We start from the raw sequence: 16,291 nt of genomic DNA, 5'->3' as shown, positions 1-16,291 counted from the left end.
AGCATGCACAGTCAATCCCGTGCCAATTAGCACTCAGTTTTGTGTCTGTATGCTAGCCCTGCGGATTTTGCTGCAGTCTAGGCATGCGCCTGGCCCGGACTAGTATTAGTGTGACTGATCAAATTTTGCAGTCTGATACGGGAATAAAATCAGCTAATTACAATTACCAACAATATCTTTGGAATAATTGTTTCATAACCTTGGAAGTCCCATGCATTTGCTACACCAGTATTCTTACCGAATATGAGGGACTTCTTGTTTGTGAGCAGTTACGAAAAATACGTCGGGGATTTGGACTGTGGATTTCTTGTAGCACATCAAATGATGTGCAGAGTACGGTACTTAGCCACAATGGTTTTGCTTCGAGTGAAAAGTTACGTGGTTAACCACTGATCCTCTATAATAATATTATTAGAGCATTCAGTGGATTTTATAGATTATATTATAGAGATCAGCTGGATTAACATGTATTGTGTAGTGTAGTCAGGGGCGTAGCCAGGATTTTCGAAAAGTTTGTAGGCACGACTTATCTGAGCGGTAGCGCCACCATGGTTGGCGCGGATGCGTACAAGAAAATTTTTTGTTTTACAAACCCCGATGGTGGAAACGCCCTTCCCGAGTGTTTTCATTACTGGTTCCCTGGCCTCTTGCTAACTTGAGACACCTTCATTCAATATCATCTTTTTAAACCAAAAAACAAACGAGTTAAAATAGTGTTACGAACCGAGTTAAAATGCTTAAAAAACTGACAAGATCGGATCTACGTCTTTTTCGGCGCGGGGTTAGACGTGTTGATGAAACGCCACGCGATAGAAATGACACCTAGATGACATGAAGAATAGCGTCACTATTTAGCCATATTCTTGTACGATTTCATTTTCAATAGTTTTTCCTGTCTAGACTCTTAACTCGTCCAGCAAGCTTATGGCATTTGAATTAATGGGTGTTTAAAAAAAAAAAGATAACTTGGCCAAAAAAGTGTAGGCCCGGCGCCTACATGTGCATACATACTGGCTACGCCCCTGCGTGGTATAGGGATAGAGTGGAAGTGGCTGGCCCAAGGCCAAGGAATGCGACGATCACTTGCCGCCGCAAACGCTGAATATGATAGCAATTTACATTGAGTTGACAAGCACTAATATGAATGTGAGAATGTTGTGATAATAATTAGTGAAATGTAGCGCTCAACCCTATTGAGCGTTACCGCCGTAAGTACTCCCAATTGATGAAAATGACGCCGATGTAGACATCGTGAATATTGTAACCCAAGAGAACAGCTGGTATCGAAAAGCCCTGTTTGTGCGAACTTGGAACGCGATCGTGACAACAACAGGCAACAAATGTGCTGCAGCTCTATTAAGTCTGTAATCAAGATACGCTTAATTTGACTGTTGGAATGTTTCTCAACTGAAATTATTATCGGAGTGCGTAAACGGTTCTTAAACTGTCTACGTCACGAATTTCGAGCACAGCAAGTAGTATTTTTGTTGTGTTATTTGTACAAAATAAAATGTATGCAAATACAATTAGTGTTTCTGTTTACTTTTCATGCTTATATACCTTCTTTGATACGCCCTAATTTGCCGGTGCATTCGATGTAAACAAACGCTCGACTTCAACACAACCGCCATTTTCGAAAGCGCTTGCGTAGCGCCCAGACGCAGCTAGCCGATAGGCGAACATTTGCGGGACTTGCGAAATTAGTGTGGCAGCCATGGCAACGCATTGTAAACACAGACGGGAGTTTGCACACACAGTATGGATTCGTCTAACAGTAGCACATCCGGAAGGTCCTTCCAAGAGGTAATTTTCAACCAAAAACGTACTACTATTAGGCCTACTAGTTATAGAAATAACTAGCTTCAAAATGATGGTACATCTAGGGCCTAGTAATAGTATGTTACATAAAGGAAAGTAATACTAATAGTAATATAGTATATTAATTAAATTATTACTACTAGTACTAGTATTACTACTATTACTTATTAGTATTAGTAGTAGTAGTACTAGTAGTACTACTAGTAGTAGTAGTAGTAGTAGTAGCAGTAGTAGTAGTAGTAGTAGTAGTAGTAGTAGTAGTAGTAGGAGTAGTAGTAGTACTAGTACTAGTAGTACGTACTAGTACTAGTAGACTACTAGTAGTAGTACTACTACTGTCTATTGTACTACTACTAGTAGTAGTAGTAGTACTACTACTACTACTAGTCTCCTACTGCTGATAGGGTCTATGTCCCCCAGGGTACTGTCGGAACGTACCCTGGTCACTATTTGATATGGTTAGGGTTAGGATTAGGGTTAGGTATAGAGTTAGGGAGTAGGCGTAGGCGACTCTCTAGACTCGTTAATGGAGTAGGCGAGATACGGTCCGGCATATTAGATAGTACCAGGGTACGTTTCAGTATACCGGACCGTACCCAGGGTACGTTCTGGCAGTACCCCCAAGGGAAATAGACCCTCTCAGCTCTACTACTAGTACTACTACTATACTAGTACTACTACTAGTACTACTACTACTAGGGATACTTACACGCCCCTGCTCGGGCGCGAAGCGACCAGGCGAGGGAGCCAAGCGACCGAGCGGGGGGAGGGTGTGGGAGGGGGGTGTTCACTTCATTATCAACCGGCTAAAACGCATTTTCTCCAGATTTGGAATATCGGAGAAGTGTGTGTCGGATAACAGTCCGCAATATGCGTCGCAGGAATTTGCATGGTTTGCGAAGCAGTATGGGTTTGTGCACCAAACGTCTAGCCCCCATTATCCTAGGTCTAATGGTCTCGCTGAGCGCACTGTTCAGACAGTAAAGAGAATACTCAGCAAGGCTAAAGCTGATGGTAAAGACTATTGCATTTGTGTGCTCGAGTACCTTACTACCTCAATTGAGCTTGGGTTATTCACCATCACAGTTGTTGATGGGAAGACGACTCAGGTCGGTTGTCCCTACGTCAGCACAGTTACTGAAGCCCAGCACCCCTGATCCATACATAGTAAGGCAGCAGATCTATACATGATAGCCAGCATAAGTATAAGCAGTACCATGACCAGTCTGCACAACCGCTCTGTTCTTTAGAAGTTGGCGATGGTGTTAGAGTACAGACTGGTAATGGGAGGTGAATCCCTGGCGTTCCCTGCAGTGGTATCTGGGAAGCATGATGAGCATTCGTATGTTGTGTGTACACTGGTCAGATGGTGAGCACTGTATACCGGCGGAATCGGAGGCATCTGGTGAAGCCACCTGTGTCGGCTATGTATCCTGCTATGAAGCAGAATGGGGACAGTCCTATACAGCCTAGCGTTAGTGTCGATGAGAAGCTACTAGCGTCCTACAACGTGAACCCTATCACATCCGACCCGCCTACACAAATCTCAGCAAAGCAGCCTGAAGTTAAAGGGATACTGGACTCTAGGATTTTACTGCATACAACTGTAGTTACTGTATAACAAATCGTCTATACCCACACGTACTTGTTACCAGATACCTAATTTAATTGTTATCATTAATTATACATCAACGCTACGAAATTTGAAGGGCGCCATTGACACCTGCTAGTGCTACCGTGCTGCCACCCTGAAAAAGTTGCGCATTTCCCAATATATTTTGCACGTTACAGCTAGACCTAGGGCTAATCACAAAGGTGCAATTATATTTATACCTAGAAATGCTATTTAACCGAACGATGTTCATTTTAGGACACATTTATCCATAATTTAACTGAAACTATATGTCGTTTATAAGATATTACAATCCTTTTGCTTTTAAATTAATAAATAAGAAACAACCTCGGTCTGTAGCTCTTGGCTGAAAAGTCATTTTGCGCAACTTTTCAGATCGTGCGCTTTGAGTGGCGCCACCGTTGTTGTAATCAAACTGTAGTTGTTAGTTTTAAAACTTAAAAAAAAAATTTTTTAATGGGGATTGAACCATGAAACCTTTTATGTATCGTGATTTTAACCTAAATTAACTGAAAATAAGCCTAGAAGTTAGAACCTAGAGTAAAGGATTTCTTTAAGAAATCTGTCCAGCGAGAGTGATTCAAAAAGGATCGATTCTGGCTTATAATTATACACCACGCGTTATGGTAGGGTGGTAAAACCCAGATTGATACTATCTAGATGTAAATAGTTATACTGAGTGACTTAATTTGTGTAATTTTTTTTGAAAACGGGGGAGATGTTCTATTGTTACTGAATATATGCGCGTGTCATGCGCAGTTGGTGTTTGTATAATAACCGCCACTAGTTGTGCGTGGCTCCAGCTAGCCAGACGTCTTGTCTTGTTTGTCCACGTAGAACAGAACACTGCCATGTTAGCAATGAATGACTGATTATCAGATAAGGTAAAGTATAATGACAGTAAAACACCCAGAGGGGGATTAAAAAACCAAGAATGTACTAGACAAGGGATTTTTTGCTGAACCCCATAATAATGCTGAGAGGGTCTATGTCCCCAGGGTACTGCCGGAACGTACCCTGGGTACGGTCCGGTGTACCGGAACGTATCCTGGTACTATCTAATATGCCGGACGTACCTCGCCTACTCCACTAACGAGTCTAGGGAGTCGCCTACGCCTACTCCCTAACCCTAACCCTAACCCTAACCAAAAAGGGCCGGACACACTAGGCGATTTTATCGGGCGACTCAATCGCCGGTGAAAATCGCCTAATGTGTCCAGTCAGTCGCCGCCGATTTCGTCGCCCGATTCAATCGAATCGATCGAAACGTTTTGATATTATCGGGCGATTATTTCAGTCGCGCGACTAAATCGCGTGATGTGTCCACTCGACTCGCGCGATAGAATCGGGCGATAAAGTTGCCCGATTAGATCGCATTAAAATCGCCTAGTGTGTCCGGCCCTTAACACTAACCCTAACCCTAACCCTAACCAATGATATCAAATAGTTACCAGGGTACGTTCCGGTATACCGGACCGTATCCAGGGTACGTTCCGACAGTACCCTGGGGGACATAGACCCTATGAGCCATAATAATGTCCACGACAGATGTCACAGCGATTTGTGTTGCAAAATGGCATGAGTGGTGATTGTCCAAATGACATTGATTGCAGTTTATGGATCTGGATTGTGATTATGTACACCGTAAACTATCCAGGATAATGGTTATTGGATGTTTGATATGACATTTGAGTTTACTGAGGTAATATATCTTAGTAAGCCTAAGGCTGGTATGTGGACTTGTATTTCTAGAGTGGAAATCTCCCCTAGTATTACTAACTCATGATTTTTTGTATAATTTATATATAAAACACATTTGACTAGTTGTTTAGGCAATAGGGAGTTTTGTGGACCTCGAAAATCAATGTTACCCCCTTAACCTACATTAACTTTTTGTCCATAAAACTCCGTGTTTCCTTTGCAACCAGGTAACAATTCCATAATACCTATATGTATATATATATGTATATATATATATATAATATATATAATATATATTTACCCATGGTCCGTCGTGGGGTGAAATTCTCAGGGTTTGTGTTTCTCAACTCCCTACATGGTCGTCCTCAACTCAATCACCGGAAACATTCAGTAAGCGTCCAAACCTTTGTTCCAAGTCGTTTTAGGGGGCAGTAAGAGTTTCCCTACGAGTTTACCTATAATTGGATTTGCAGCTGATGAACTAACTTATTGATTTATTTACTCCAAGGGAGCTGTACCACGTGGCAATGCAACACAAGCGACCATAGAGAAAATGGGTCTGAAGGCTGGACAGGTTGTCTTCAAGTGCCCAAAATGTTGCAGTATTAAACCTGAGAGAGCTCACCATTGCAGGTACATACATGTGTGATTTCTGGTTTCTGTGTGTATACTAATATTAATTAGTATAGGCAAAAGCAAGTGGAGAGATGCGTGAGCACATACATGTATATAAGGGGATTTGTTTGTGTGTGTGACCAATAATGATATTGCTGTATAGAAAACTAATGTTCATATTTGTTGTCCATACAAAAAACAGATGGATCAATTCACATAGTTTTTTACCATCTAGAAAACTTTGTATTAAATGTAAGTAATGTATGTTGTGTTGGCAGTACTTTTTTGCTTGTAGCCAGTGCTCAAAACTTGTGAAGATTTCAGGTAGCCTAATTTGAGTATTAATATTGTTTCTGAGACTCAACCCCCTTAGGTGATGTATTGCGTACAGTTGGCAATAATTTTGTCATCCATGATCATTATCAGTTCATTCTCAGGCGAGTGGGGATGAGTGTGTAGACAAGTTTCAATTTCCCTGCAGCATTTTCAGTTGCTTGTGGTGACCGGGCATCTAGATGTTTCAAGCTCTTTTTGTAGGTATATGGTTCTGTATGTAATCGAACACTACAGGCCTATGCTGCAACTCACCACTGCATATATTTAAATTTGTCACTCTTAGTAAGCATGTTTAGAGAATTTTGACGGGGACCTTCTTATTTACAGTGTTTGCCAGAGATGTATCAAGAAGATGGATCATCACTGCCCATGGGTAAACAACTGTGTAGGTGAAAACAACCAGAAGTACTTTGTTTTATTCACAGTAAGTGCATTTGAATTCTATTATGTACTTGAATGCATCACATGTATTATGATATATATGTAAAGCAACTTGGCCAATGTGGTCAGAATACGTCGTAAATTAACTGGTATCTTGGTTCTAGTATGAAAATTTGTTTATAGGAGATGGGTACCTGTGTACGTAACGGTATTTAGTCAGTAATAATACTTTGCCACTATAATCAACTAGAGCAGTAATCACAGAGCACACTGCCTATGTATCTTTTTTTATTTGAGAGAATTTTCAACAGGTCTGTATCAATATTTAGCTGTTTCATCTTTTGGAATTGAATTAGCCCTCCAGGTGCATTATTATAAAGTTGGTTTTGCATCCCAGGTCAATAGTTAAAATAGTACATGTGTAGATTGTGTAAAAGGTTGTATTAACAATGAAAGAATTGGTGTTTTGGGGAAAGTCTTCATCCTTAATTCATGCTCTATATATATTTTCCTGTTTCAGTTCTACATATGCATTATCTCCATTCATGCTATAATCATGGTTGTGTACCAGTTCATCACCTGTGTGGATAGGGACTGGAAAGGTGAGATTTTGTTCATACTTTGTGAGAGTACTTGATGAATTCGCTGAGTAGGATAACAACTATAGTGCTGACCAGGGACTGACACATAAATGCGCCTTTAAATGTGTTTTGGCAAAAAAAGTTTTCAAAAGCAAGTCTCATCTTAATTAGAAATGCAAAGCATAGTCTTTACAAAAATATATTCATTAACTCTTAGCCAATAGAAAGTTTTCTAGAAGGTTAAAAATATGTATGCAGGATGTATATATGGGTATAATAGCCTAGTTCAATGATTTATTGTTCCGTTTATCAACTCAAACTCAATTGTTTATTTTGTAATGAATGTATTGGCTGTACTAGTTAGTCCTTGGTTAGTCATAGCTCACGCTGAAAATACAAAATCGTTAACTGCTCAAGATACTGTTCGTTATATGGCTGAAAGCGAGTTTTCTGTTTCTGCCGTTGCAGATTTACTTCCGCGTCTTGCAGGTTGCAGCGGTTTCTCGCCTCCGGCGACAGCCGTTTTTCTCATATTCCTGGTGCTGGAGGGATTACTGTTTGCACTTTTCACTGCCATTATGTTTGGCACTCAGCTATCAGCTATTTGTGCTGATGAGACGGTAAGTGATCGCAGAGTATGTCTGACTGAAGGTGTCTGCACAGGCATTTGCGTGTGTGCGCGCATGCGTGTGTGGGTGCGTTCGTGTATGCGTATGTGTGTAGTCATGCCTGAATTGTGCCCGTTTGCATGCAAGTGCAATAGTGCAATATGTGTGTGTATGTGCATATGTGTGAGTGTGGGTGTGCATGCTATGATCCATGTCAAATTGTGTCTACTGTCTAGCCTGGTTAAATCGATGGGCACGGATTTATGTTGTCATGGTTTTCTTGCAGGGCATAGAACAGTTGAAGAAGGAGCAGCCAACATGGGAAAGGAACACCTACTGGATGAGTTTGAAAGAGGTGTTTGGTAATCCATTCACTCCTACTTGGTTCAGTCCATTTCATCTGCCAACCAGACCAGGGAAGCACCAACCTTACCAGTATGCTGTATGACACAACCTACCACGTGCCCGCTATTTTACGTGTTGTCTTTTATCGTGAGTGGTTGAGTGCTGGTCATCTCATGTGTGGAAAAATGCGTTGCATGCAGCATATCTTGTTAGCGTAATAATAGTCTGTGGAGGCGGATTCCTTGTATAATTCTTTCACACAAATGACAGAATCGGTGTAAACATTTATAAGAAAATATGCTATAAGTTGGCCCCATGGAAAATAACCGTGACATAGTGATAGTACCTCATTATCAAATTGAGATAAGCTTGTAAAAAACCGCTCCAGATAAGTAGTGACATTCATTATTAGTGTATGATTGAAGATCGTGTGGCTGTAGACGCAAGTCCCTGTGATTATGAATTAATTATTGCAGGACATTTCAGCCACCCTTAACTTGTTTCTTCTAATCCCAAACATGGCTCAACCAGTGAAAATCACTCTGGCTAAATTTAGCATGAAATTGTCATTTCTCCACAGTAATATGACACTATTAGGTGTGTAAAACTGGGGAAAAATGCAGGTAAAATAGTGGGTTGGGTTTATGCAAACTAGAATCCATTTTTGGGTGGCCTGGAAATGTGGATTTGTTTCCCTAGTAACCAGCTGGTTTTTCTCAATCTTTATTATGAAATGATCTAATTATCATTAACGACAATTTTACAGCAAAATTACTTCAGACATTTTCATCGATGCATGCCATAAGAGGTCAATCTATGGTTGGATATCTAGATCACCTTTTAAGTGCTTATAGCCGGTCTTGGAGTGCTCACAACTCATCACTTCAAGGCTACAGCGTTATACTGTCAACACATCTGACTTAACTTATTGCAGTTTACGCTCAATGCTGATACCTGTCACTGCTGATTAAGGATATATTTATTCCTCATTTGGGGGAGGGGGATCACCTTTGGGAATTCTTTACATAAAAAAGTAAATATTTTATATATTTCTGCATGAATGTTCCTCCTGAATTAAATATTTACCCAGTTTGTGTATGTCCAACACCATACCATCGATAAGTGAACACCATACTAATGACGTTGTTTATATAGGTAGTCTCTGTGTGGGCATACGGTTTGTGATATATTTTAAAAACCTCAGCGCTGTGGGTGTACTCCATTCATCAGTACACGCTTCTAATTGTAGTTTGTTTCGTGTAGCTGCCTCTAATGGATACTGGTAGGAGAATCGTGATAAATATGGTTCTCCTGATAATATTACATGTGAGAGGAGTGTGGCTAGTCTTGTATACACATGTGATGAAATAATGGATAGAACGAAGATACCTAATAATGACATTTTTAAATAGAATTTTTTTTTATTATTAAACTCAAGTTCCAGTAAAGCACTTATTTTGTAGTCATACGGTGTTTTATGTTACAGTGTTCTTGCTGCATGCTAGTACTTTGTGAAATGACCCTAATCGACATTTATAAGATTTTTAGGAATGTCAATCGTTTCTACTAGCATTATTTTGTACTTAAGTTTAATGTGGATCATGGTCTTTCTAAATATTGTAATCTAATTTTATTTTTCGCAACTCGTAATTGTGTTTAAGTAAGGTATACTAAAATACATGTATCTCTAAACGTGAATATGGAGAAGCACTTGTGTTAGTGCCATCCATATGAATACTATATATAGGTTGCACGAGTGTTTGATGGATAGAACTGCTCTCCCACCTCTCATTCCCTCTAACACACGCACGCACGCACGCACGGCACACGCACGCATGCACGGCGCACGCACACACATTCTTTCACTCTCCGTTTATCTTGATAAACACTATGCAGCATGCCATATGATTTGTTAATTTTGGGCATGTCTATGCCCGAGTCAGCACTATAAGTCTAGTTAACTACTGTGTCACAATCCAGATGGCGGCAGCTTATCACAGACAGATATGCGATAGAATCGTGTACGCGGATGGGGGAAGTGTTTTGAACTATTTTGAGATATATATTTGTAGTGGTGACCATTAATTTCTGCTAAGCCTTCAACTTCTTTTGACGGGGTTACACCTAAAAATCCTGCAGCAAACCCACATACTTATAGTTTTGTTTAAGTACTATGTATATTCTGATGTGCTCAGATAAAACTAGTTTATTTTATTATTGTCTAATATAAATGTCTCAATATAAATGTTAATGGTGGCATGTCCTGTTCACCGTGATGGGTACATTAACCGTTGATAATTCGATCCGATTTCCACCAATCGGATCACACCATATTACAACAAGCAGTGCTGGTAGACTTGATCCTCCATTGTATTGCTTATTGCCATTGTATTAATAAGAACCAGCAACTCGATGAGTAGTGGTTGGTGAGGCTATGAGTGCAATGTGAACACCTCACATTTAAACCCTGTATTGCTATCCGCATTGCTGAAACCACCTATATCAAGAGTCCATAATAAAAAATCATGAACTATTAATTTTCTATTATGGGCTCTTGACCTATATGTATATAATAATTTTTTAGTAGTATCCAGCATTTCTGTTACTGTTGTTGTTACTTTGTGAGTTGCTATTACAGAGCAGGACTCGATAAATATTAAGAATCCCCTATTGCAAACAATTTCCTATTGGGAAGTGTATCTCAATAGTATATCGTAGATTAACACCTCAGGGTATTCACGTGGGGGTCCATTACAGACGGTAACATTGGTTGAGCTCATATATATATATATATATAACATATTAGCTTTTTCCTCTCTGCAGCAAATAGAAAACTATATAGAACAAAGTCCAAGTTTATATGAAGTGTATACTAGGTGAAAAGTACATGTTGTACATAAACAAAATCGGTTTAAAGCAGACTGTGTAATTATGTGTGTATGTCTGTGTGTGTGTGTGTGTGCGTGCGTGCGTGTTTTTCAAAACATCTATATTATAATTGCAACCATGACATACAATGACGCTGTCGGTTTTCGTATGTGTATTCACCGTCACATGGACATGTACAGTGTAGACTCATATACTAGCTTAATTATCATTTCCACACAATGCCCCGCTAATGGTGTAGGGACGCCATGTTAGATTCGTTGTGTATGTAAATCGCACCGTATTTTCCTGCTATCTGTGCCCGCGAATCTCAATACTCGGTTCGAAATGAACGTACTATAAATTCGGCGCGTTTCCAAAATAAGGTCTTTGGCAATAGATAAAATGATCAAGTTTTACGTTTCGTGAAACTACGCCAGTCTATTGCATAGAGCAGATAATCATATAGCCATCACAAAGTGAACCGAAAGATATACCGTATTTACTCATGTAGAAGTATTCGTGTATAAGTAGCACCCCATTTTTCTGTCTTGTGTGCATGAAACTGGTCCAATACTAGTAGTGATTTCTTAGCCTTATGTATAAGTCGCACCCCTTATTTTTTTTATTGAAGTTGTGTACGAAAAAGTGCGCTTATACACGAGTAAAGACGGTATTTTTGGTGTCAAACTTTTTGCGGTACAGCTAGTGACATCTATAGGACGGCTCCGTCACTTTATTGCATCATCCATCGCGTTGTTACCGCGTGGGAGCATTTCATGTACGCGTTCAATAACAGTTACTGTTCAACACGCCTAGTCATTCTTGTAGTCAGGTGCGAAAATAAACACGTTTGTTTCTATTCACGCCTGATACAATCAACGATAGGATATAATATCGCTTGATTTTATATTGTAGCAGCTTATATATTTACGGTTAGCGTTATACTTGTTACCACGTGCGTGTTTTTCCTTGATATAGTACCACGGGTAGTGAACTTCTACGGTTAATTACAAAGCTAATAATGCGTGCCTTGGTTAGCTAATGTTTATGGTGGTACTTTAATTGTATATTTACATTATAGGAAAGTATGGTATCAATAAAAGGAATCCCTCCAGAGGGTTTTGTTTTGTGAAATACTTGCCTTTTTTATAACTTTCTGTTTTGTTTCGCTGCACGGTTTATATAAACAATTAACGTCATCTTTATTGAATGCGTTGGACAAGGCAAACCATCTATTATAATTACCCACGCGATATTTCTGCCGATATTCTTATTCCATTAAGCATTACTTCTCATTTACAACTATTAAACACTAATCAACTAAAGTGATACTGCCAACATTTTACGTGAATCAATAGTTGTCTAGTTAGAGCACATGGAAATTTTTCTGACAACTATAGCACGCGTTGATTTGCAATCTCACTCTTAGTTCCCGCACAGCGAGTCTGACGACTGCTAATTTAAATTGCGTCTAAATTAGTCGAGCAATCACTTCTAACGTTTGCTTCGTCGTCAAACATTAAACTCAGTTAATATGTGCTCTTCATTCTCCTCTCCCTTTCTTTACTTTTCTTTGTTTGTATGTGTGCGTGTGTGTGTGTGTGTGTGTGTGTGTGTGTGTGTCCAGCCAGTGACAGGGGCGCAACTTTGAGAGTGCCTTGACCGAGGCTATGTGCCGTCTACGGTGTCGAAAAGTCCGCACTACGCCTATACCACCTCAAGGGAATGGCCAGTGCGAGCGCTTCAACAGGACGATGCACGACCGGCTGAGAACGCTGAGGCCGAAAAGAAGAGCAAATGGCCAGAACACCTGCCGGAGTTGGTGTATTCGTACAACGCAACGATACACTCCTCGACGGGTTATTCCCCATACTTTCTTATGTTTGGGCAAGATCCACGGTTGCCCATTGATTCTCTTCTGGAGTCAATCAGGGGACAACTCTGATGACACGGACGGTGTTGACGACTGGGTGGCTGGGCACAGGCAGAGCTTGGTGAAGCTCTGAGGCCGCGGAACAGCGGCTGGGCATGAGGCTCTGCAGCGTCAACACCAGATGAACAAGAAGTCCGGGACACTGACCTGCCAGTAGGGAGGAGAGTCTTCCTGAAAAACCGATGGCAGGGGCGGAACAAGATTCAGGATATGTGGGATCCAACACCATATGTCGTCGTGGCGAGGCCAAACCCACAGCAGAATGTGTACGTTGTGCAGGCTGCTGACCGGGTGGGGCCAACCAAGGCAGTAAATCGTGTTGGCCTGTTAGATGGTAAGAGCACGGTCGAGGTCCCCGGTGCTGTAGCAGTGGCGCCTGATAGTGACGCATGGTCGGATGAGGAGCCTGTCGATTCACCGGAGGGAGAAACACGCCCACGGTTTAGGTGGGTCCGAATGGATATACAGGGGGCAGAAGCAGAGCACCCACGGGAAAAGGGAGACCTTGCTCTTAAAGGTGTGGAAGCGAGACAGGAGGGTGGCGAAGCTCCTGAGGAAGATAGGGGTGTCGGGGACACTGACGAGTCTGGGTCAGGTGATGGCTCGGAGACCGCTAGTGCCACGGGGGACACCACCGGTAGGGAAGACCAAGGGTTGGAAGGGGAACATGAGGCTCATGAAGCTCCTGAGGAAAATGGAGGTGGGGGGGTCACCGACGAGTCTGAGTCAGGCAGTGACTCGGACGACACTTATGCCACGGGGGACACCGCCAGGGAAGATGGTCAGGGGGTGGAAGACCCTGAGGAGGGGCCTGGGGGAGATGAACTTGTCGATGGTGCACGTGAATGGCGGGAGAGAGGCGGCTTGCATGACAGGGAGACTCGACGCCGGTCAGGCGTACCCCTCGCCCAGAGCGCGGGCACCATGGGAATCCCCATCACTCCCAAAGTCTGTGGTGGCAGACGAAGGGGCTGCCGTAGTTGGATCGGCTGTGGTGCCGATGCAGTTTGGCGACCTGGCACAAGCGGTTGCTAGTCTGGGTCAGTGGCTCCAGAACTCGTGATGGCTGTGTGAGTGGTCAGTCGACTAGGATGTCGACGATTTAAACTGGGGGGTGTGTGAGCGTGTGTTTTGGTACACTCATTTATTCGGAGTCTGTAGTGTTGTTTTGTACATGACTTACTCTGCATAGTGCTGACGCTGGTGTTAGTGTACGAAAGTTATGGGGGGATTTAGGATAAAGCCTTTGTTCTTGGGTTTGCGCGGGAAAGAAGAGGTGCCATCTCTGTCGCAGAGGGAATCTGGACAAGCTGTTCTCGTGTGTGTGCAGATGTGGATTTATTACACGCGGGTGATGCTGAGCCGGTGTATGTCGGGGCAGTGAACGCTGGCCCTACCGGAGTAGTGTTGCTGACAAGGGGGTCGCTGCACAGACGTAACTGTGTTGCAGGGTCGCCTGCACAGTCGTAGCCTACGTCGTTGTTGTGATGTGGTTACCGCGGTCGTTGTGACATTTTGCTTGTTATCATTGAATAAACTTAAGTCACCGTCATCCGAGCGTTGTGTTTTTGTGTGCGTGCACGAATAACGCGCCCCACAATAGTCTATTATACTATTGTAACTGACAGGCTCTCATATTATAAGCTACCCTACCCCATCATTTCACAATTGAAATATATGGCAATTCAATGATGTCACAAAAAATCAAAGCAACCCATTTTAGCAAAGTACTATGTGTTTCAGTTAGTCATCTTAGGGCGGTTTCAATGATATACAGCATGGACATTTTAGCTTGCATGCTGTTATTAGCTGCATTTCGATGCTGCATGCTAATAATTGGTACAATTCGTGTCATACATTATATATGGGTATGTTAGTCACGAGTACATTTAAACTGTCTACGTCACGAATTTCGAGCACCAGCAAGTAGTATATTTTTGTGTTATTTGTACAAAATAAAATGTATGCAAATACAATTAGTGTTTCTGTTTACTTTTATGCTTATATACTTCTTTGATACGCCCTAATTTGCCGGTGCATTCGATGTAAACAAACGCTCGACTTCAACACAACCGCCATTTTCGAAAGCGCTTGCGTACGCCCAGACGCCAGCTAGCCGATAGGCGAACATTTGCGGGACTTGCGAAAATTAGTGTGGCAGCATGGCAACGCATTGTAAACACAGACGGAGTTTGCACATACAGTAATGGATTCGTCTAACAGTAGCACATCCGGAAGGTCTTCCAAGAGGTAATTTCACCAAAAACGTACTACTATTATGCCTACTAGTTATAGAAATAACTAGCTTCAAAATGATGGTCATCTAGGGCTAGTATGTTACATAAAGGAAAGTAATACTAATAGTAATATAGTAATTAGTATATTATTAAATTATTACTAGGTACTAGTACTAGTACTACTACTACTAGTATACTACTGATTACTTATTAGTATTAGTAGTAGTAGTATAGTAGTACTACTACTAGTAGTAGTAGTGTAGCAGTAGTAGTAGTAGTAGTAGTACTAGTAGCTAGTAGTAGTACTAGTAGTACTAGTACTAGTAGTACGTACTATAGTACTAGTACTAGACTACTAGTAGTAGTACTACTACTGTCTTTGTACTACTACTAGTAGTACTAGTACTAGTAGTACTACTACTACTACTACTACTAGTCTCCTACTGCTGATAGGGTCTATGTCCCCCAGGGTACTGTCGGAACGTACCCTGGGTACGGTCCGGTATACCGGAACGTACCCTGGTCACTATTTGATATGGTTAGGGTTAGGATTAGGGTTAGGTATAGGGTTAGGGTTCGGGTTAGGGGAGTAGGCGTAGGCGCTCTTTAGACTCGTTAGTGGAGTAGACGAGGTACGGTCCGGCATATTAGATAGTACCAGGGTACGTTCCGGTATACCGGACCGTACCCAGGGTACGTTCCGGCAGTACCCTGGGGGACATAGACCCTCTCTCAGCACTACTACTAGTCTACTACTAATATCTAGTACTACTACTAGTACTACTACTATACTAGGGATACTTACACGCCCCTGCTCGGGCGCGAAGCGACCAGGCGAGGGAGCCAAGCGACCGAGCGGGGGAGGGTGTGGGAGGGGGTGTTCACTGTTCACCCTCCCGCACGATGGAGATTTGGCAATTATTACACTAAAATGGAGCGACCTGAGGTGAAATTCTTGCAAATTAAAAAAAAAAAAATTTTTTTTTGCTTGGGGGGGCTCGGGGAGTTCGTTCGAACCCCCCGAACCCCCTCTGGCTGCGGGCCTGAGAATACACATATTTACGTTAGTCACACAGCCTGGTCGGGTTAGGCTAGCTATAGCCTAGCCCGACCAGGCTGTGCGACGGATTGTCTATATGTCTATAGGTATTCTAATCCTAGCAATACCGTTTCTTGGAGCTAGCTATAGCCCTGCGTTATAATTCCCGTCACCGTAGGCTACGCAGTAAACTATC

At 41.9% G+C, this 16,291-nt stretch overlaps 2 protein-coding genes across 2 annotated transcripts in view; both read left to right on the top strand.

Annotated features, from left to right (window-relative positions):
- Positions 1 to 9,760, top strand: part of LOC106808113 (palmitoyltransferase ZDHHC3-like) — an 18,026-nt gene extending 8,266 nt beyond the window's left edge. Inside the window, exons 2-6 of the mRNA XM_014810688.1 lie at positions 5,661 to 5,785; positions 6,431 to 6,527; positions 7,005 to 7,086; positions 7,555 to 7,685; positions 7,960 to 9,760. Of these exons, the coding sequence (XP_014666174.1) occupies positions 5,661 to 5,785; positions 6,431 to 6,527; positions 7,005 to 7,086; positions 7,555 to 7,685; positions 7,960 to 8,121 (597 nt within the window). The 3' untranslated portion in view covers positions 8,122 to 9,760. The remainder of the gene's footprint in view (positions 1 to 5,660; positions 5,786 to 6,430; positions 6,528 to 7,004; positions 7,087 to 7,554; positions 7,686 to 7,959) is intronic.
- LOC106808114 overlaps positions 1,556 to 16,291 on the top strand; it is a 19,938-nt gene continuing 5,202 nt past the window's right edge. Inside the window, exon 1 of the mRNA XM_014810689.1 lies at positions 1,556 to 1,803. Coding sequence (XP_014666175.1) covers positions 1,759 to 1,803 — 45 coding nt within the window. The 5' untranslated portion in view covers positions 1,556 to 1,758. The remainder of the gene's footprint in view (positions 1,804 to 16,291) is intronic.

The sequence above is a fragment of the Priapulus caudatus genome, unplaced genomic scaffold (genome assembly GCF_000485595.1).
Source record: "Priapulus caudatus unplaced genomic scaffold, Priapulus_caudatus-5.0.1 Scaffold254, whole genome shotgun sequence".
Taxonomy (NCBI): Eukaryota; Metazoa; Priapulida; class Priapulimorpha; order Priapulimorphida; family Priapulidae; genus Priapulus; species Priapulus caudatus.
Note: the sequence above shows the minus strand (reverse complement) of the source record. Positions and strands in the feature narration are given on the sequence as shown.